We start from the raw sequence: 19,670 nt of genomic DNA, 5'->3' as shown, positions 1-19,670 counted from the left end.
GAATTACATCATATACAAAGGAAGAAAATATGGTTAAGAAATAGTGGCCATACCTATGATGATTTATTTCTGTGATTCAATATATTAAGTCATTAACATGATACAAATAAAGGAGTAAATAGATATTTAGGAATAAGATTTGTTCTGTTTTTTTTTTTTTAATCACATTTTCTTAGTGAAAATGTTGAAATTTTTTTTAAGATTTATTTATTCATGAAAGACACACAGAGAAGCAGACTCCCTGCAGGTAGCCCGATACAGGACTCCATCCCAGGACCCTGGGATCACACCCTGAGCCAAAGACAGACACTCTACCACTGAGCCATCCAGGCGTCCCGAATTTTAAAAATTAATATCAATTGCAACAGTTTTATTTAAGACTTTCCCAGACTTCCTCCGAGGTACCATTGTGGGTGGAAGAAGTTGAACCCAAACTCCTGGAAGCTTTTAGGGAAATATTGTGAAGTGGCCAAAGAAGTCACAGCGGTTTACATTTTTCTAAAAAAAAGTATGTAAATTTTTCTTGTGATCCCGTTGATTGACCCTATTTATTTTATCCCTTTTACCATCTTTGATTAAAATAGTTAATACAGGATGATGTCTGCTTATGATTTGTGTGAATCCTGCCTGCCTAGTTCAACACATGTGCTTTCAAGAATTACCTTGACGGTACTGTGTAATCTACATAGTTGTGCCATAACACATCCATGTTAGCCTTCTCGTGTATCTTTATATTTTAAAGAAATAGAACAAGGAATTTGTTACTTGACCATCACTTAGAAAAATGTTAGAATAGCATGTGTCACCTGATGAAAAAGCTTGCCTATTTAGAATAACAGATTGAGGGAATTTGCTACAACTTCGAAATAAATTTAATTCTTCAGAAAAAGAAATTAAAACCCAGAAAAGTAAAATGACTTAGCCAAGTTCACAAGGGTGACCCAGACACACATACTTGAGTATTCCGTACTCTTTTCCATGTGTACATATTTGAACAGTGTAGATTGTGCCTCTCTATATTTTTGGCACACAACACTACATTTCCACAACTATAATTTTCATTATTATCTCTATGTTTTGTGAACCTTTCTCATAATTGTGTCCTGTCAAATTTATATTAATTGGTGGGTTTCATGTTGCATGAAAATTTATAAAGTTATTGTCAGTAAGGTGGCTTGGAAAGTCACACAATACTTTTCTGTTTGTGGCCATTAATAAGAGATGGGCTTAAGGAGTCTGAGAACCCTGTGTACATTATAGTTGAGTAACCTACTGCATTGTTTTTTGTTGTTGATGATGATGTTGCTTAGCATAAAAAAAAAAGTGTTCCATATAAAGCATTTAGCACAGTGCCAGAACATCTTAATTGATGTGTAAATGTTGGCTATTATAATAACTTTTCTGTGTTCCCATTTGAATTTTTGTATTTCTGATTGGAAACACAGTGTTTAAATAAATGAAAGTTCATAAACATGCTACTCATCTGTCTCATTGAGAAACAGTAATGAAACCCCAGCAGTACCTAGAAGATAATAAATTGGCAGAATTTAAATATTTTTTCTTTTTTTTTTTTAGTATGGCATGTCATTTTCATTGATTATGAGTGGTTTATCTAATTTTAATCCTTGCTGTTTTTATTTCCATTACCAAAGGAAATAGGTTCTATAGAGGGAAAAAATTGCAATTTTTATGGTTTTAACAAACACTAGTCCAATTTAGCTTTGGTTTGTCAATACTTGTTGGAATTATGTATCATGTACCCACCTAGGCATTGGTATTATAATGAAGAACTCTATCGCCATAGTTTAGCAGGGAAGATATAAATTGAAGATAAGTGTGCATAGTGCCATGTGGTAATAATAAGCACTTTAGTGAAGACGTATAAAGTTCAATGGAAACAGTGGGGAGAGAGCAAGGATTTATAAAGGAGAACACTTATAATTCAAGACAATAGACATTGTAACATTTAATAAAGTAATACTCACTGTTAAGTACTCACTGAGTTCTATGCATTGAAAGCATAAGTACCATGATCTCTCTTCTCCAGAAGATTCTACATTAGAAATCTAAATTATTAAAGAATGCTGATCATTTTGTCTCCTTTTCCTTTTCTTTTTTTCTTACTTTACCTGTTTGGATGACTATGGCTAAGGATTAAAAATCCTATCTCTGATTTACCAAGACAGCATGATACTCAACAATGCAGCTTCTTAAATATCTTCCAAATGCACAGGAAAATTAACTTAGAAGCATAACTATAATCCTAAAAACTATCAACAACAACAAAAATTAAGGGCTTACTTTAAAAACCACTGTGCTTCATAATCAATCCTATATTTTTGACAAGTAGTGAAAGTTGTGAATTATGGCTCCAAGCCAGTCTTCTAATAATGTGTTCTAACATTCATAGTATTTTCTAATAATATGATTTATTCTCATTTGTTAAAGATTTATAATTAAAGGGATCTCTGCCTCTAAAATACTCTTGCTTCAAAATGTTATGTTGCTTGTTTCAGTTCCACACAGCTTACGCCACTGAAGTAAGTGAAGGTGTAAAGTATATTTTCTATCAAAACAAATATAAGAATACTAGTTTTTTTTTAATTATCTGTAAAGTCAGTACAATACAACAGTATCAGGAAACAGAAGAAAGCAATAATAAATGTGTAAAAGTTTATTTATGAACTTTCACAAACTTTTTGAAAGATTGGCCTATTTACTGGCTGTTTTGACATTTGTCTAGCTTTCTTTCTTTATTCTTTCTTTCTAGATTTTATTTACACATTTGAGAGAGAGAGAGTCCGCGCAGGAACATAGCAGGGTGAAAGGCAGAGGGAGAGGGAGAAGTAGACTCCTTGCTGAGCAAGGAGCCTGAAGTGGGGCTCACTCCCAGGGCCTGAGATCATGATCTGAGTCGAAGTCAGACACCTAATCAACTAAGGCACCCCATGGTCTCGTCTAGCTCCATTTCTGTATTCCTTCTTCACTGATAGTGCATCTCTCTATATACTTTATTAATCTCATAAGACCATAATAAACCTTAGTGAAAACTTTCCAAGCTGACGGTAGGCCATAATCCTCTGAAGATTTCTGTGTTCCCAAGTTGTGTCCTTTTCTGCTTTCTTCATTCCAATTACACCTTTAATTTTCTCAGTAGAACTGAGAGCTCAGCCAAGTCTGAGAATTGGTGATTTTTAAGTCCTTTTAAAGTAACCCAGTCACCTCTCTCTGGAGGATTATTTGCCTGTTAGGAAGAAGGTGCATGTTTTACCGGTGACTCTGTTTCATTGAATTAGTGATAGGCATTGCACAATAAAGTTAAAGAAAACAGGTTTTGGGATTGGACTGACCTGGATGTAACCCAGTTTTTCAACTCAAAGTTTGTAACTTGGAACTGTTTACTTCTGAGTGCCAAGTTTTTCCTATAAAAAGGGATATAAAGGATAATTTATATGATGCAGAATAATTAAAAGAATAGAGTTGAGAAAAAACACTGAAATTACTGCTAATCTTTTATAACAGGAATGTTTGAGATGGTGATAGGTTAGAAAATTGAAATAAGAAACTGAGCCAGAAGAAATTGGAGAAGTTTTTGACAGTGGTAGCTAAGCCATGGGTGGAACACCAACAGAGTGAAGATGGACTCCACTCACACAATAGTTCTTGGCGGTTCTTGTCTTTCTTGTCTTTACCCTTTGTCCTGTGGCTGTGTTACTACTTCATGGGTCCCGCGGTTGATTCCGTCTGGTAATCTTTTTCAGCACTCATGAACAGAAGTTTCCTACACTGTTTCTAATACACCACACTTAAATTCATGTAGCATTTTTAATTGAGCACCGTTATGTACATGATCTTATTTTAGAGTCACATTGATAGGAGAAGTAGCATCATGGGTATTTCATCTCTGTTCTGTAGATGACAAAAGTGAATCTAAGACAGATTTTGCTCTTCTGGGTTGTTTCATCTTATTGGATTGGATTGGAGCAGTTTTGGCTCCTTTGAATGCTCAACTGCTGCATGTTTCCATTTATGCCAGTTTTAAATAAAGTACCTATAAATCGACATAAATTGTTGTGCCCGAAGTATGTTATTGCATAGTGACTTAGTTTTTGGTTGGGGAAAGACAAAAGAATGTTTTAGATAATGCTACTAAACAACAACGAACATACATACATTAAATGAGAAAGTACAGTCCGTGTATATCAGCTTTTATCCCACTACCTAAATGAAGATTGTTTCTTGATTAGTTGTTACATTCTGTATTTGTAAAGCTTGTCATTATTTATAAATCTGTTGATTAAATTGGTGATTTTTCTTTGGATTTACTCAGAAAGAGCCACTTAGTTTCTGATTGTGAGTAGATTATATAGAGAAAATATTTTGAGTAATTTTAGGTTGTATTATACAGGTGAATAGTCCAGCTAAAGACATATATTAAAAAAACTAAACTTCTTGATGTATAGTAAAGAGTTAACAAATTGTTTAATAAATGCATGAATGGATAACTTACTTTTTTGTGACATCTCTTAAATATAAACATGAATCATATTACTTGAAAATGCCTTATTGAAGTATTTCATAAATGTGTTCATTTTAATTTTCTTTTTCTTTTTTTAATTTTTAAGGTTTCAGCAGAGCAGCTTTACCATTCGGGTTAGTTAGACGAGAATTATCCTGTGAAGGTTATTCTATAGACCTGCGATGTCCAGGCAGTGATGTCATCATGATTGAGAGCGCTAATTATGGTCGGACAGATGACAAGATTTGTGACGCTGACCCATTTCAGATGGAGAATACAGACTGCTACCTCCCAGATGCCTTCAAAATTATGACTCAAAGGTAAATACTTATGTGTTAATATCCCATTTCAGCTACTACTTCCAAATGGGTAAAATTATTGCAATAATTCCAAAGTAGGTGAGTGAAGTCCACATCTCAGCCCATTTATTAAACCGAATGAGGGTTTTACTTACTAATGTTGATTTCTACTTTTAAGCTTTCAACATTTAAATCTCTATATCATTTTATATAGTTTGACATATCAGAAGGACTGTGTAATACCTATCATTTCATTTTTATAAACCATAAAATACAGAATAAGAATAATATTTGAAATGTAATCATATTTTTTTGAGTCTGCAGAAATTTGGAATATTTTTATATCAAAAATATTTAACTTTCTGGGTCTTTGGCAATAACTGGTCCTTAATTTTTTTAAAAATATTTATTTATTTATTTTAGGGAGGAGGGTCAGAAGAGAGAAAGAAAGTATCCTCAAGCAGACTTCCCCACTGAGCACAGGGGGAGAGAGAGAGACACACACACATACACACACACACACACACACACACAGGGTTGACTTAGGGGCTGACTCAGTCTCACAACCCTGACATCATGACCTGAGCCAAAATCAAGAGTCAGACACTTAACTGACTGAGCCACTGGGGTACCCTGCTCCTTAATTTTTTTTATTGATATTTTTTACATCAAAAATGAGCAGAGAAAGTACAGAGTTACCATACTCCCATTGCTACACAGGCACAGCCTCCCTAGTTATCGACATCCTGCATCACAGTGGTTCATTTGCTATAATGAATCTATATTGACACCTCATTATCACCCAAAGTCCATAGTTTACATGAGGGTTTATTCTTGGTGGTGGGTATTCCCTTGGTTTTCACAAATACATGATGGCACGCATCCACCATTGTCGTATCGTAAGTAGTTTTGCCATTCCGATAGGTAGGTAGTGATATGTCGTAGTTTTGATTCCCCAGTGACCTATCGAATATTTTTAATATGCTTACTTGCCATCTGTATGTCTTCATTGGTGAGGTGTCTGGTCATCTTTTGCCTATTTTGTAATCAGTAACAGTTCTTACGGGCTTTTGCAAATATTTGCTACCAGTCTGTGGTTTATCTTCTCATTCTCTTGAGCCTTAGCTTTTAGAAAAAACAAAGTAAAAATAGCAAATTCAAGTTACAAAAACATATGTGTTCTCTCTCGTTCTCTCTGTCTATATACATATATAGACATCTCATTGGTTAATACTGTGTTTTTAAAATGATGTGTAGGAGGGGCACCTGCACGGTTCAGTCAGTTGGCATCGGACACTTGGTTCAATAGCTCAGCTTATGATCTCAGGGTTGTGAGATCAAGGCGTGCATCTGACTCAGCACTCAGCAAAGAGTCTACTCGAGATTCTCTCTCTTTCCCTCTGCCCCTCTCTCTCTCCCTTTCAAATAAATGAATCTTAAAAAATTTTTTTCTAAAAAAAAATGTGTTGTAAAGTGTGTTATAAAATTTAAAATATGTAAATGATATCTCTTAATGGGATAATTTCCTTCCTACATATAGATAGAATACCAAAAAACTGCTGAGGGAAAGGTATTGCTTTTCCTCTGCCTTACTACAGAGCACCTAACTTCTGACCTCTTTTTTTTTCCCTCAATTTTGCTACATTTGGCATCTTAATTAAAATTTTCTTATGTATAAGATATTAAAATCATAGTTAGTTATGCTCAAGCTAGTACAATGATATTCCAGCAGTCGGAGTTATTTGGAACATAGAGACTCTCTGAAGGAACATTTAAATATCACAGAGTTTATTATACATTACTGCTTTTGTATTTTGTGTACTAAGGAAAACTTCATCTATCTATTCAAAGCCTTCACCCTCTACTCTTGCCTCTTTCCCCCCCTTTGGACGCAATATTCTATCTAGCTTTCTGGCGTATTTATTAGTGTACCTTAAAGTAGAATGGCAAACTTTCTAGACTGAGATCTGTTTAGCGTAGGCAGAATGAAACCATCAAAAGGTAATTAAGAGGCAATGAAGAAAAAAATGGAAAAACTATTTTCAAAATATCCATGCCATAAGAATATGGGTACAAATTACTGTAAAATCCCTGATTTCACAGACAATATGTGTTACCCATATTCTAAGTAGCACATTACAAAGTTTTTCTTTAGTGTTAATACTGGCCAAGATTTTTTTTTAAGAAACAAGAGAACATATACAATACTTTTAAAAGCTTTCCATCAAAATATTTTTATTTTGGGGGCACCTGGCTGGCTCAGTTAATAGAGCATGCAATTCAGTCTCAGGATTGTGAGTTTGAGCCCTACGTTGGGTATAGGGATTACTTTAAATATAAGCTTTTTTAAAAAAAAAAGTTTTAATTTTAGTTTTTAAAGTGTCATTATTGAAAAGCTAAGGCAAAAATCTCATGTGCATAAATGGCACTTGAGAAAGGTTTTTAAAATTTAAAACAGAAGTTCATTATGGATTGTGTAGCATATGGAATCTGGCCTATGAAATAAACTATAAAATAACTCACGTCTTGGGAAAAGTGGATTCTGTGCTCCAGTACATTGTAATAGGACAATTTTCCCGTAGTATTTAAAAACTGGGGAACTGCTCATGCTAGGGAGACAATAAAAGCAGCCACTAATAACTGATTATTTATCTATTCTTTAGATGTTGAACTGTTCCATTGTAGTGATATTAGATGAGCATCTAAAAGTAGGCCAGAGAGAAGTGAGAAGTAAAGAATTATTATGTGCTATTACCTGTTCTTACAAAATTGGCAAGAAAAAAAATCAGAGAAGTTGGTACAGAGAGAGGGTCTGAAAAAGTTGGCCTTGAGGCCTTGAGTTAGCCTACCTACATGGTAGGTAACTTAACATTTGTGGATTTATAGATTTAAATACATAGTTCGATATCTAACAAAAACTCGTAATCATATTTGTACTTATTAAATATAATTACACAGTATAGGAAAGGTACAGGATAAATTTTTTTCATTATCTCATTGTGTTATAAAAGCAGAACTGCGTTTTTGATAATACTTTAAAAGGAACTAGAGTTTGGGGTATATTTAAGTTCTGTGGAAGCATACAGTTGTTCACTGTACCCTTGCTATCAAAATCTCCACAATTTATGATGTATTAGTGCAAATAAGGGGTTAATTCCAGAACTAGCTGTAGTACCCCCATTTTTAAGTTGTTGTATTATACTTGTGGCTTATAATTACTTAATCAGCACAATGACAATTTAAACAAGAACACTAGTAACAGGAAGACAATGTTAAGAGGACTTAAAAATGAGTTTCATAATGGTAGCTTGTAAGTACTTCATTCTACATATGTCGGAATATAACCCTTTAAGGAAGTCTTCCATATTTGACTGGTACATAGTTTCAAATTACTGTAAGAAAATATGCAGACAGTATTTTTGCAGGTGAATTATTACTGAATAATGATGGAGTGCCCTGTTTTTTTTTTTTTTTTTATTTATTTAACTAAGCTCTATGTGGGACTTGAACTCATGACCCCAGAACAAGTGTCTCACGCTTCACCAACTGAGCCACACAGGAACCCCATTTTTTAAAGTATATCCCTGTTTTCTGGTTTTGTTTTAATTGAAAAATACTCTTTTAGAATTTACAAATAGTTATTTTTATCATATTCCTAATAATATTAGCAAATTTTCTATTTATAATTGTTAGAAAGTATGACATTTGATAATGTAGAAAAGAGACACTTTTTGCTTTAAGAGAAAATATTTCTCTCTGGAAAGCTCAAAAAAAGCACTTGAGGTTTTCTATTAAATTTCTAAAATATAATGATGGAGAAAAATGCACACTTAATACCATTAAAATTAAAATATCTTTGTATCTCAAGGCTTTTACACTCCCTCCCTTACTTTCATTACCCCAGCAGTTGAGAGCCAAGTAACTAAATAAACTTGTAATTTTGACTGTGGTGGTGGCAAAAGTGTTAGTAATTGTTATTTATCTCCACTTTATATTTCCTGTTCATTTAAAAGTGTGAAACAAAGAGTCTATTAGGAACTGATAGTACACTTGTCTTATGAGTACAACAAATGGCTCATCCGAAAAAGTGAGAAATGAAATTCTTCTCTAAAATGCTATGTATTTTAATACTTTATAAAATAATCACCATTAGAAATGTTTTTAGCACTCTTCGGAGGTAATTATAGTGAGGTACCTTAAAAAATTGTGCAACAGTTTCAGCACTTTGATTTTATCAAAGCAACACAAACAATAAAAAACTTACTACTCTCTGAAGTATTTGATGAATAAGGAAATTAGAATTTTGCTAACAATTTTGGGTTTTTGCAGCACTCAGGTACAATCTAGTTTCTTAAAGTGCTAAATTGTATCTGAAGTCGTCTTCCAGCGTCATTTATGACTCTCCCTTTGTTAGTGTTTTTACTCTGAGAGCCTGCCCATTCTGATCAAGGTAGTTTGCTGCCTTAAACGATGCTTTTTAATATGCCCTTAAGTTTTTAGCACTTTGATTTAGAGATCTGAAGGTAAATATGTACTCTTTTTCAATATTTAATGCTAGGTTAATGTGCATGGGTAGGTGAGGTTTTACAGTGGATGGGCTACAGAGTTAACTCCTACTATCAGATTATGCATCAGCATACTTCTGTCAATGCAAAGAGGTTCTGAAAGTAATATGTATTCCCCTAAAGAATATAGAAAGAATACATACCTCAGTTTTTTCTTATGGCAAGAAAGGTATATTTTGTGTAATTGATTAAAAAATAGACTGTTTTTGTTTTGAAGTTTTCCACAGACATTAAAGGCTGCCCTAGACATGGAGAGCTAGTCTGGTTCTTTTAAAACTTCTGGCCAAAATTTTGGCCCACATGTACACAGCAACTGGCTAGAACCTCATAGCATAACTAACTACGTTATGTTTCTTATTAAATAAAGTTCAGTATATTTTTGATTGTTATACTACCCATTTAAGTTTCTTTAAGTTTGTTTGGGAACAAGCATGCATATAAATAAATAGTTCAGCAAGCAGTTGTTTATATGGATTTGGCACTCACAAGACTAGTGAAAGAACGTACATAAACACAAGTTGACAGTTTCTGGTGAATAGATTTTATTCACAGAAGTTATATAGTTTAAGCATGCAAAAACTCTAGAGTACACCTGCATATAAGGGACAGAGGTATAGTTGCCGTCAAGAAAACCAGAACAGGGCACCTTGGTGGCTCAGTGGTTGAGTGTCTGCCTTTGGCTCAGGATGCTGCGATCAAGTCCCGCTTCAGGCTCCCCACGGGGATCCTGCTTCTTCCTGTCCCTAGGTCTCTGCCTTTCTCTCTGTGTCTTTCATGAATAAATAAATAAAATCTTAAAAAAAAAAGAAAGAAAACCAGAACAGGCACAAGAAGATAATGTCTCATAATGCCAGTAGTGAAGTTAATAATAGTATAATAATAATAATAATGTATAAAAGATGTACAGTTTTTTTCTCACTGATAATGAATACTTTTTATTCCATTTAGATAGCCCAAATAAAAGAACATGTAAGATTTTCATAATAGAGTTTCAGAATAGAAATCAAGAAAATGGCATTCAGTCTTGCTTAGACCAGAAGAATTAGGTATCTCCCTAATCACAGAGCCAACAATAAATAAATAGATGACCTAGATTTATAAAGTAGGGGTGTAATTCAGACTTTTGTCTTAAAGGGAAAAAATTTGCTTCTAGAACGTGGGTACATTTTCATGAAATTAAGCCAAATAAGTAGGTGATAAAGCTTATTTCAGAGCCTAAATCTTTTCTACGTTGGTTGAGATGATGGAAGTAAGCTCAAATATGTAGGAACCAGATTCATCTATTCCCATCCTATATACCATTCAGTAACTTTTCTATCCGTGAATTTCCCTTTTCTAAACCCATCAGTATCCCAATCTATTATCTCTAAGCATAATTACATTTTACATAACATGCCAATCCAATAGTAACTCAAGTAGTGAGTTTCTTTTGTGTATGAGGATTTGAAGAAATGTGTTATTGTGTATGTATGTGCATTACTTTTTCTGTTTCATGACTGGTTGCATTACAGTAGATGCAGAGTGAGTCTCGAAAATTTAGTGCATATTCCTAGCATGTGGCTAGAAGTAAGGCTCCATGGAAAGGACCATGCAGTAAGACAATGCCTTAGGCTGAAATAAGCATAAGGATCTTTCCCTCTGCCTTACTGCTTCTCATTCTTGGTATCAGTCAAGGCACATAACTAGGGACCCTCTGTGGGGGTAGGGGGGTGGTAGGAACATAGGTGATTGTTTATATTTTAAGAGAGTTATTGAATAGCATTGTTAGAACTGCTGGGGAACTTGGGATTCATCATGTTCTAGTTCCCTTTCATTACATCAGGGAATCCACTATCATTGCAGTCAGTATATGATGTCCACACTGCAGCATGTATACCCTCCTCACTTATTTTAAAAATATCCTTGGGAAGGCGTGACAACATGATACCCCTCTTTTCACTCTGTGAACCTTTAGAAAGGTTGAATTATATGCTATAGAGGGTGAAACTTCATCTATACCTAGAATCTCATTAATTTTTTAGTAACATAAAAGTTTATTATTATGATAATTAACAGCTAGTATTAATTATTCTGTTATCTAGGTTCTAAAAGTACATTTATGGTATTTTCACATATACTGATAAGCTATTAAGTGTGTGTAAAGTATTTAAAAGAGTGACTCTAATACACATATTATATGCAAAACCTTTCTATAAGAACTGATGAATATTGGAAGCTTCTCAAAATTTAACCAAAATAATCCATTAGAATGCAGTCACGGTTCTGCAGGTATTCTCTGGGAGACTTCATGATTATAGATTTCAGTGTGGGTATATTCTCTTTGACACACAACCCTCTCAACTTTTATATTGATCATTCAGTCTTCATAAAGAAGCTTTGTATCCAAGTCAGAGCTAAATGAGTTTAATTATTTTTCTGTTTCCTGATCTCTCTTTATAGGTAATAATACATTTAAAACCTTTTTAAGATACATCCCTTTCTTACTAATGGAACTTTTTGGAAGGAAAAAATAAGCCAAATCTGTCTTTTCATCTAATTTGATATCTTTAATATTTTGGGAATTTGTGTATTTTCTTGCACCATTATAAATACTTGCTGGTCAGGGATACTTTTCTCTTGCTTTGTGTATTTATTCACTGAACCTGTTCATTCTCATAGAATTGAAGCCTGCTGTTTCTGAACAACTACATTCTTACCTATATGCTGTTTATCTGAAGCGCTTTTATCTATCTGTGGTGTCAGATTTATCAGCCATTTGTCCATTAAGATTAAATGTATCTGGGGAAAAATAAATAACTCAGATGCTACTTAACTCATCATCTTCATGCAGTATACGTAGCTTATTTTCTGTTAGGTGACGGATTTCCACTAATTCTCTTACTCTTGGCCGAATTGCTTTAAGACAACTAACTGAAATTACAAGCATTTCTCTTTGGCCAAGGATTGGGAGGTCACTAGTATAGACTCTTGATCCTTAGTATAGTAATAAATAACCATTAAAGCTCTAATTGGTATATCTAATTGGACACATACTTTGCATGTCACTTACTGATGGGCATTTAAACCAAAGCATTCATTATAGGAAGGGGAGACTGTTGGCGGTAATAAACATGAAACATATTAAACATTCACATTTACTGTGCAAGAAAGACTAATAAATTGTGAAATGGCTTAGAAGACAAATAATCTAAATATCCCTTACGACCCCGCTTATCAAACGCAGAAGAAAGAAACAATGTCACATCAAAGATTCTGGCCTACAGGGTCTTTTGTTTCTCCTTTTAAAATAAAAATTAGTAAAACAATCCTACTGGATAATGAGGACTGAGAGAATAAGTATGAATTGCCAGTTTTCTCTGGTCCTTTTGTTTAATATGTGTGTTTTTAACCTTTTATATTATGCTTTTTGTCAAGGAAGCCAGGGCCATTTTTCCTCAGGACAAAACATTACTGATCTTCAGTATTTCCTAAAGATTATTCAGTGAATTAAGAGGTTTGAATAAGGGGTTCCTTGATGATTCATTCCGTTAGCCGTCTGCCTTCGGCTCAGGTTATGATCTCAGGGTCCTGGGATCGAGCCCCACATCGGACTCTGCTTACTGGGGAGTCTACTTCTCTCTGTGTACCCCCCTCCTTCTCTCTCTCTTTCAAAGAAATAAAATCTTTAAAAAAAAAGAGGTTTGAATAATACCTTAAATAATAATAAATAATAAAATAATAATAAAGCTTAAAAGTTTGAGTTTGATTTTTGGATGCTGGTCAGGTAAAAGAAAAGGAAGTTGGTTTTCAGAAGGAAAGGCATATCTCATTTTAACTCTGGAGATTTTGCTTCAGTTTTTACTTTTAGAAATAGTCTTTATTTTTGAAACCAAGGTGGAGAGGTGAAGAAATAAAAGCAAACCTGAATATTGATATGACATACAAATTTCAATATTGGTGTAAATAATCTGTTCATAATGCTTTTCATAGTCTTAGGTATTATTTACTCCAGCTTTCTCATTTGAAAAATGATTCAGATGAGATTACAGAGGTATTTCAATAGTACATATAATGTCATATACCCGGCAGTATTTACTCCGAACATTCCTTACTTCATCACAGTAAAATACTGGTCTCTATTTACAAGTCAATTTAAACATTAATTATGTTAATTGACAGAAACCAAGTCCAACTCAGTGTTATATTCCCTAAATGTACTACATAATCAATGTTAAGTAACTAAATGAAAGCACACTGTATCTGCTTACATAAGACTAGTTTCAAATACCCAACTGAGTACTTTGTTTTGTACCTAAGTGTGATTTCTATTTAGTGTTTATAGCTGCCTCTGGTGACATACTACTAGTGTCATATATAAGTATGTTTTACAAGCGTCTTTTTTAAAAAAATGTTATAGCTTAAGCAAATAAAAATAGATGCTTAATCAGTTATAGAGAATAGAAATGAAATTTTATTAGATTTTCAAATAAGACATATTCACTATTTTTCTTTTGATTTGGCTTTCTCTCCCCACTGTCCACCAAAAACTCATAAGCAAATGCTTTTGAAATGTAATAACATATTTTCTACCATTATAAAAAATAAATTATGAATTGTAACTTCACATTTTAGAGGGGTTTTGTAGTTGTTCTTGTTGTTTTTGATTTAGTGCAACTTCTTATCAGCATGTTTATTACCAGGAAATTAGGACATATATTCATTAAAGCTTTGAAATAAAATCACCATCTAAAATATACTATTTATTATATATTTTATTATGTAAAAAATAATAAAACATAATTTTGAGTGAAGATGAGAATCTTCCATTCTAAGTATCCTTTTTATCTTCTTGAGATCTTTAAGTGAGTAAAAAAATCCTATATGGGGCAGCCCCCGTGGCTCAGCGGTTTAGCGCTGCCTTCAGCCCAGGGCCTAATCCTGGAGATCCGGGATCAAGTCCCACGTCAGGTTTCCTGAGTGGAGCCTGCTTCTCCCTTTTCCTCTCTCTCTCTCTCTCTCTCTCTGTCCCTCATGAATAAATAAATAAAAATAAAATCTTTAAAAAAATGTTTTTAAAACTCCTATATGTTATTTGGTAGAGGAAAAAATCCTGAGTCATTGTTTTATTCCACATCCTTACTTTATTTTCTTATTAGTATTTGAGCAGCTCTGCTTTATCACTCAAAAGCAAGTAGCAATTGCGAATCAGTAAAATGTTTAATATATTCTATTGGCTAATTTTACCAAATGAAGAGAGAAAAATATTTGATATTGAATTATTTTAAAAGAGCTAAGTTGCCATATTTTATGGCCTTGCTAATTTTTCTGTATATCATATAATGAAATTGTACCGAGACCATACTAGCAATAGCAGCAGTAACAAAAAAACACCAGTATCCATACACTATTTTGTACATTGCCTAAAGAAAATTATTGTGGATAATTAGGTTTCTGATCGGCATTATGTATTATCTGCTTACAGGTTTTAAAGAACTATTCTTTTTACTTTGGTGTGTATTTTCTTGAAATACTGTATAGCAATTTAGTTACAGGTTTTATTGCTTGCTATTTCACAGTAGGTTTGGACCTAATATCTCTGATGTTTTTAGGAAAAATCAGGTTTTGAAGAAATAAAAAGAAGCGAACAATTCTGTAGTCTTGATACTTATTTCACATAAATCAGTCAAGTATATTGTTAACTAATACATTGTCGCTGTTCTCCTAATATTTCTTCATGTGTCATGTACAGCCAACACAGACATGGTTTTAGAATTCACCTCAACACACTCGCCATGGCCTTAAAGAGTGTGTCTGAAATGATAGTCACTCTGTATGAGTTGTCTTGAGATGATAGCAGTGGTCTCTCTCATTTTTTTTTTTTTTAAGATTTATTTATTTTAGAGAGAGAAGGCAGGAAAAGGGACAGAAAGAATCTCAGACTCCACGCTGAGTGCAGAGTCTGCCTTGGGGCTTGACCTCAAGACCCCAGGATCTTGACCATGAGCCGAAACCAAGAGCCGGACGCCACCCAAGCACCCCAGCAGTGGTCTTTCTGTTCGTATTTTCAGTCCAGAGACCTGTCACTGTTACAGAACTCACCTTTAATTTGTGAAAATATTACTCTGTTTCTAAAATTGGATTTACCATGACGCTAATGAATCTTAAATATGTCAAAGCCGTTCACTTGCACAGGCTCTTTTTTTTTTTAAATAAATTTATTTTTTATTGGTGTTCAATTTACCAACATACCCTTATATTCCCTTTCACTATTATTTATATTCCCCAAATGAATGAGAACATACACTGTTTGTCCTTCTCCGATTGACTTACTTCACTCAGCATAATACCCTCCAGTTCCATCCACGTCGAAGCAAATGGTGGGTATTTGTCGTTTCTAATGGCTGAGGAATATTCCATTGTATACATAAACCATATCTTCTTTACCCATTCATCTTTTGATGGACACCGAGGCTCCTTCCACAGTTTGGCTATTGTGGACATTGCTGCTAGAAACATTGGGGTGCAGGTGTCCTAGCGTTTCATTGCTTCTGAATCTTTGGGGTAAATCCCCAGCAGTGCAATTGCTGGGTCGTAGGGCAGGTCTATTTTTAACTCTTTGAGGAACCTCCACACAGTTTTCCAGAGTGGCTGCACCAGTTCACATTCCCACCAACAGTGCAGGAGGGTTCCCTTTTCTCCGCATCCTCTCCAACATTTGTGGTTTCCTGCCTTGTTAATTTTCCCCATTCTCACTGGTGTGAGGTGGGATCTCATTGTGGTTTTGATTTGTATTTCCCTGATGGCAAGTGATACGGAGCATTTTCTCATGTCACTTGCACAGGCTCTTGTAAGGCATTGTTAGGGCCCCTAGCAGTGTGCTCAAAGGGTCATCTGTTTTTGTAAAGTTTGCTGAAGTATGATATTTAAACACAATCTTTTAAGGTTTTGATTTCATTCTCTGACTTCTTCTCTATTACACTTCCCCTCACTTATGGCCACTTAGGAGTAGCCAAGAGCTACTGGGATTCTGTTAAGTAGAGGTTCAACTGGCGATAAATTCAGTTTGGATTTAGTGGGGTATTTTTATTTGGTTTTGCAGACACTCGTGTACAGTTAGTTATTGCTGGCTATTCTGGTGAAGAAATGGAGTCTAGAATTACTCCTATTATTCATTATATTGCCTTACTGATTGTGACATAAATGTGCAAGGCCAGATGTCATATTACAATTTGAATGTGTCCTATGGCACCTGAAGTATGTGGCAAGTGGAGGAGAAATAATGTTTGAAATGTATGGAGCCAGAAGCTAGTCTGTGGAATCTTTTCAGTCATTAAATGTGTTAAATAGTAAGTGGACGATTTGGTTCTCATATATAACTAATCAAAACAAGAAGTTCTGTATATTCTTGGGGAGTACATAGACAATATATCAGATGCAGTACTTATTATTAAAAACAACATACTGATCCCCTCTTTTAATGAGTATCATATAAAATAGAATTTATCAGAATACCTGTATTTTTGGGGCATAGGCTGTAGCAGTTCAACAAACATGAGCACCTGTGTGACATTGTAGGCATACACTTTATGTATCCCAACTATCAGGAATAAATAAATAACAAATTTTGAGCAGCTGTTCTAGAGGAAAACCAAAATTACGGAAAGTGACACTGTGAAATCGTTATATATGAGACAATGAGGATTTGTGATGAAAAAATTAGTAAGGAAAATATAAAGTAATGCTGGTAATTAATTTATTAAAATATCATTTCACTTTTTTGGATTTTGTTGCTTGTGATATTTGTTGGCTTTTAAAAATGTGTTGTTTGTTGTAATTTCTTTTTTTTTCCTAAATAATTATTCACTTTGGTACCTAGTTTTCTACTTTTTTTCCTAAAGTGATACCCCTAAAATTTATAAGCTTTAGACCTCTCAAAACTTGAATCTGTCCCTACCATTTTTGTTTATAATGTTACAATTTTGAAAAATTGGCTGTGTTCTACTCAACATTCATAGATTGATGTATACGTTTCAAGACATTTCAGTTGTATCTTTTTAATTTTATTTCATTGGGTCTCCATTATAGTCTAAGGATTTAGAATTTGGGATGAGAATGTGAAAAAATTAAAAATTTAACAAACCAGTTTATTAAGGGGCACTAATTAAGTAGATAAGATAACAAAACATTCATTTATTCATTAAATAAAAGATTTAAGATAAAAAACCCATTTTCACAGTTTATGTTAAATAAATGCTTTGTTTAAAACCTTTCTATTATGATGTAGGCTAAACTAAGGGAGTTTTAAACTGAGGTTTAAACAAATATTTAAAGAATTGTACTAATGGGTTTTGCTTTTACACTTTTCTCCCATTTACTCTGTTCCCCATTTTTGCAAGTTTCCTTCACCCTAACCCTACAGGCCTGTTACATCCTTTATATGAAGAAAAAAATAGTATTTTTAAGTTACTTCTCTTTAGTAATCACTTGTGGGTTTCTATAAAATCCATAATCAAAAAATGTTTTAGCAAATCAAACCTTTTTCCCCCATTATTACTCTTGGAAGTAGCCAAAACAATGCAGCAAGAAGAAGCAAGAGAAAGGACGCCAGTTTTTCTAGGATATGTCATATTTGGTATTTTTTCCATACATTAAATTATGACCCAGTCCTAAGATGTTCTCATTGTTAATTCATGGATTTCTGCATATATAATTTAAAAGAATGTTTGTAAGTAACTTTTGAAATCTATTTGTGGGTTGTTAGGTGAATGAGAATATGCTATTTGAAAATGTATATAAACAGGTATGTTAGACAGAAAGATAAATAATGGTCATTACAAATACATTATCTGATAAGTTGATTGGGGACCTTTATATGTGCATTGCCATTTATTTCAACCCTTGACGAGTAGACCTTTATTAAGCTGTGATGATTACTGAATATGAAATGTAACCAAGATTATTTTTTATTCAAATATAATTTAAATATTCATCAAAGAGAAGTTATGCTTGAGACTGACAGAGACTATTAACATCAAAAAATATAATTAACTGCATTGGGTATCATGAAGCAGAGTTAGCCAAATAGCCGAGAGGTCTAATTGCTCTAGAGTTTGAGAAGCAATGGTTTTATTTTATGCGGTAGCTGTGGAATTAATAGTAATGCGGTTGCCTATGTGGGCCAATTAAAAGCTGCCTGTTAAGGTTCATTGCTCTATAGGAAACCCATTGAATATCGCTTAGTAAACAGGATTGACATGTCAGTGTGTACACGAAGATGAAATACAATAAAATCTGTGAAAATGAGTAGTATCATTAAAAGAACTGTTTTTGAAAACAGTTCATTAAACTCTTTACAATTACAGTGTGGTAGTGGATGTGGTGGTGTGCCCTCAGAGTCCCCATCCAGGACCAGGCACTCTTTTCCCCAGCAGCCAGAGGAGTTGCCTGCTGATGGGCTCCCAGTGAGTCCCGGCCCACGACTGCCATGGGCTGACGGGATCTTAAATTTTTTTTTTTTTTTTTTTTTAATTTTTTTTTTTATTTATTTATGATAGTCACAGAGAGAGAGAGAGGCAGAGACATAGGCGGAGGGAGAAGCAGGCTCCATGCACCGGGAGCCTGATGTGGGATTCGATCCCGGGTCTCCAGGATCGCGCCCTGGGCCAAAGGCAGGCGCCAAACCGCTGCGCCACCCAGGGATCCCGGCTGACGGGATCTTAAACCCTTCTCCCCAGTGGCAGCCCTCATTGAATGCCACAGTACAAAGGCTTGGCCTCCTCATCCTTTGCTTCATTTTGGGACAGCTCTGAAGGGCCCTCCCAACTCCAGAGCTCCCTCTCTGAGGAATTTGCAGAGCCTTTGTTGCAACCACATTAAACTTCTCCCCAATTCTGCTTCCCTGACAGTTCCGAGAGCTCTGTAAGCCTCCCAGAAATACCTGCCTCAGACTCTGCTTCCCATGTTACCTAACTTAAGAAAGGTCCTAATAATAAATACAAAAACGAGTCCTGTCCATGGTACTGGTTACATACATTGTAGGACTCCGGCAATTAAAAACTAAAACCGCCCTCCACCCTTCCCCCCAGTTGCCCAACTCAGGTCAACAGATGGCATTTTATCTTTGTCATGTGATCCTTTTCCTTTAATAAAGGTAATATTCTGACCTTTGTGGTGCTATTATGCTGTTTAGCTGAATACGAAAAGAAAGCACTCCTGATTGAATCCAAAAGATTTTGCTCTGCCCAGGCTGTAGAGATTTAAAAGCAGGCCGACATTCTCATGGCATTTTGACATTAATGAGGTTGTTGA

General features: G+C 34.5%; 1 protein-coding gene across 48 annotated transcripts in view; it reads left to right on the top strand.

Moving 5' to 3' along the window:
* ADGRL2 (adhesion G protein-coupled receptor L2) overlaps window positions 1-19,670 on the top strand; it is a 619,577-nt gene that overhangs the window by 528,335 nt on the left and 71,572 nt on the right. For all 48 annotated transcript variants that reach the window (XM_072754766.1, XM_072754780.1, XM_072754755.1 and 45 more), the window contains one exon: window positions 4,626-4,839. In XM_072754766.1, the coding sequence (XP_072610867.1) occupies window positions 4,626-4,839 (214 nt within the window). The remainder of the gene's footprint in view (window positions 1-4,625; window positions 4,840-19,670) is intronic.

The sequence above is a fragment of the Vulpes vulpes genome, chromosome 3 (genome assembly GCF_048418805.1).
Source record: "Vulpes vulpes isolate BD-2025 chromosome 3, VulVul3, whole genome shotgun sequence".
NCBI lineage: Eukaryota > Metazoa > Chordata > Mammalia > Carnivora > Canidae > Vulpes > Vulpes vulpes.
This window is presented reverse-complemented; position numbering and strand designations above follow the sequence as displayed.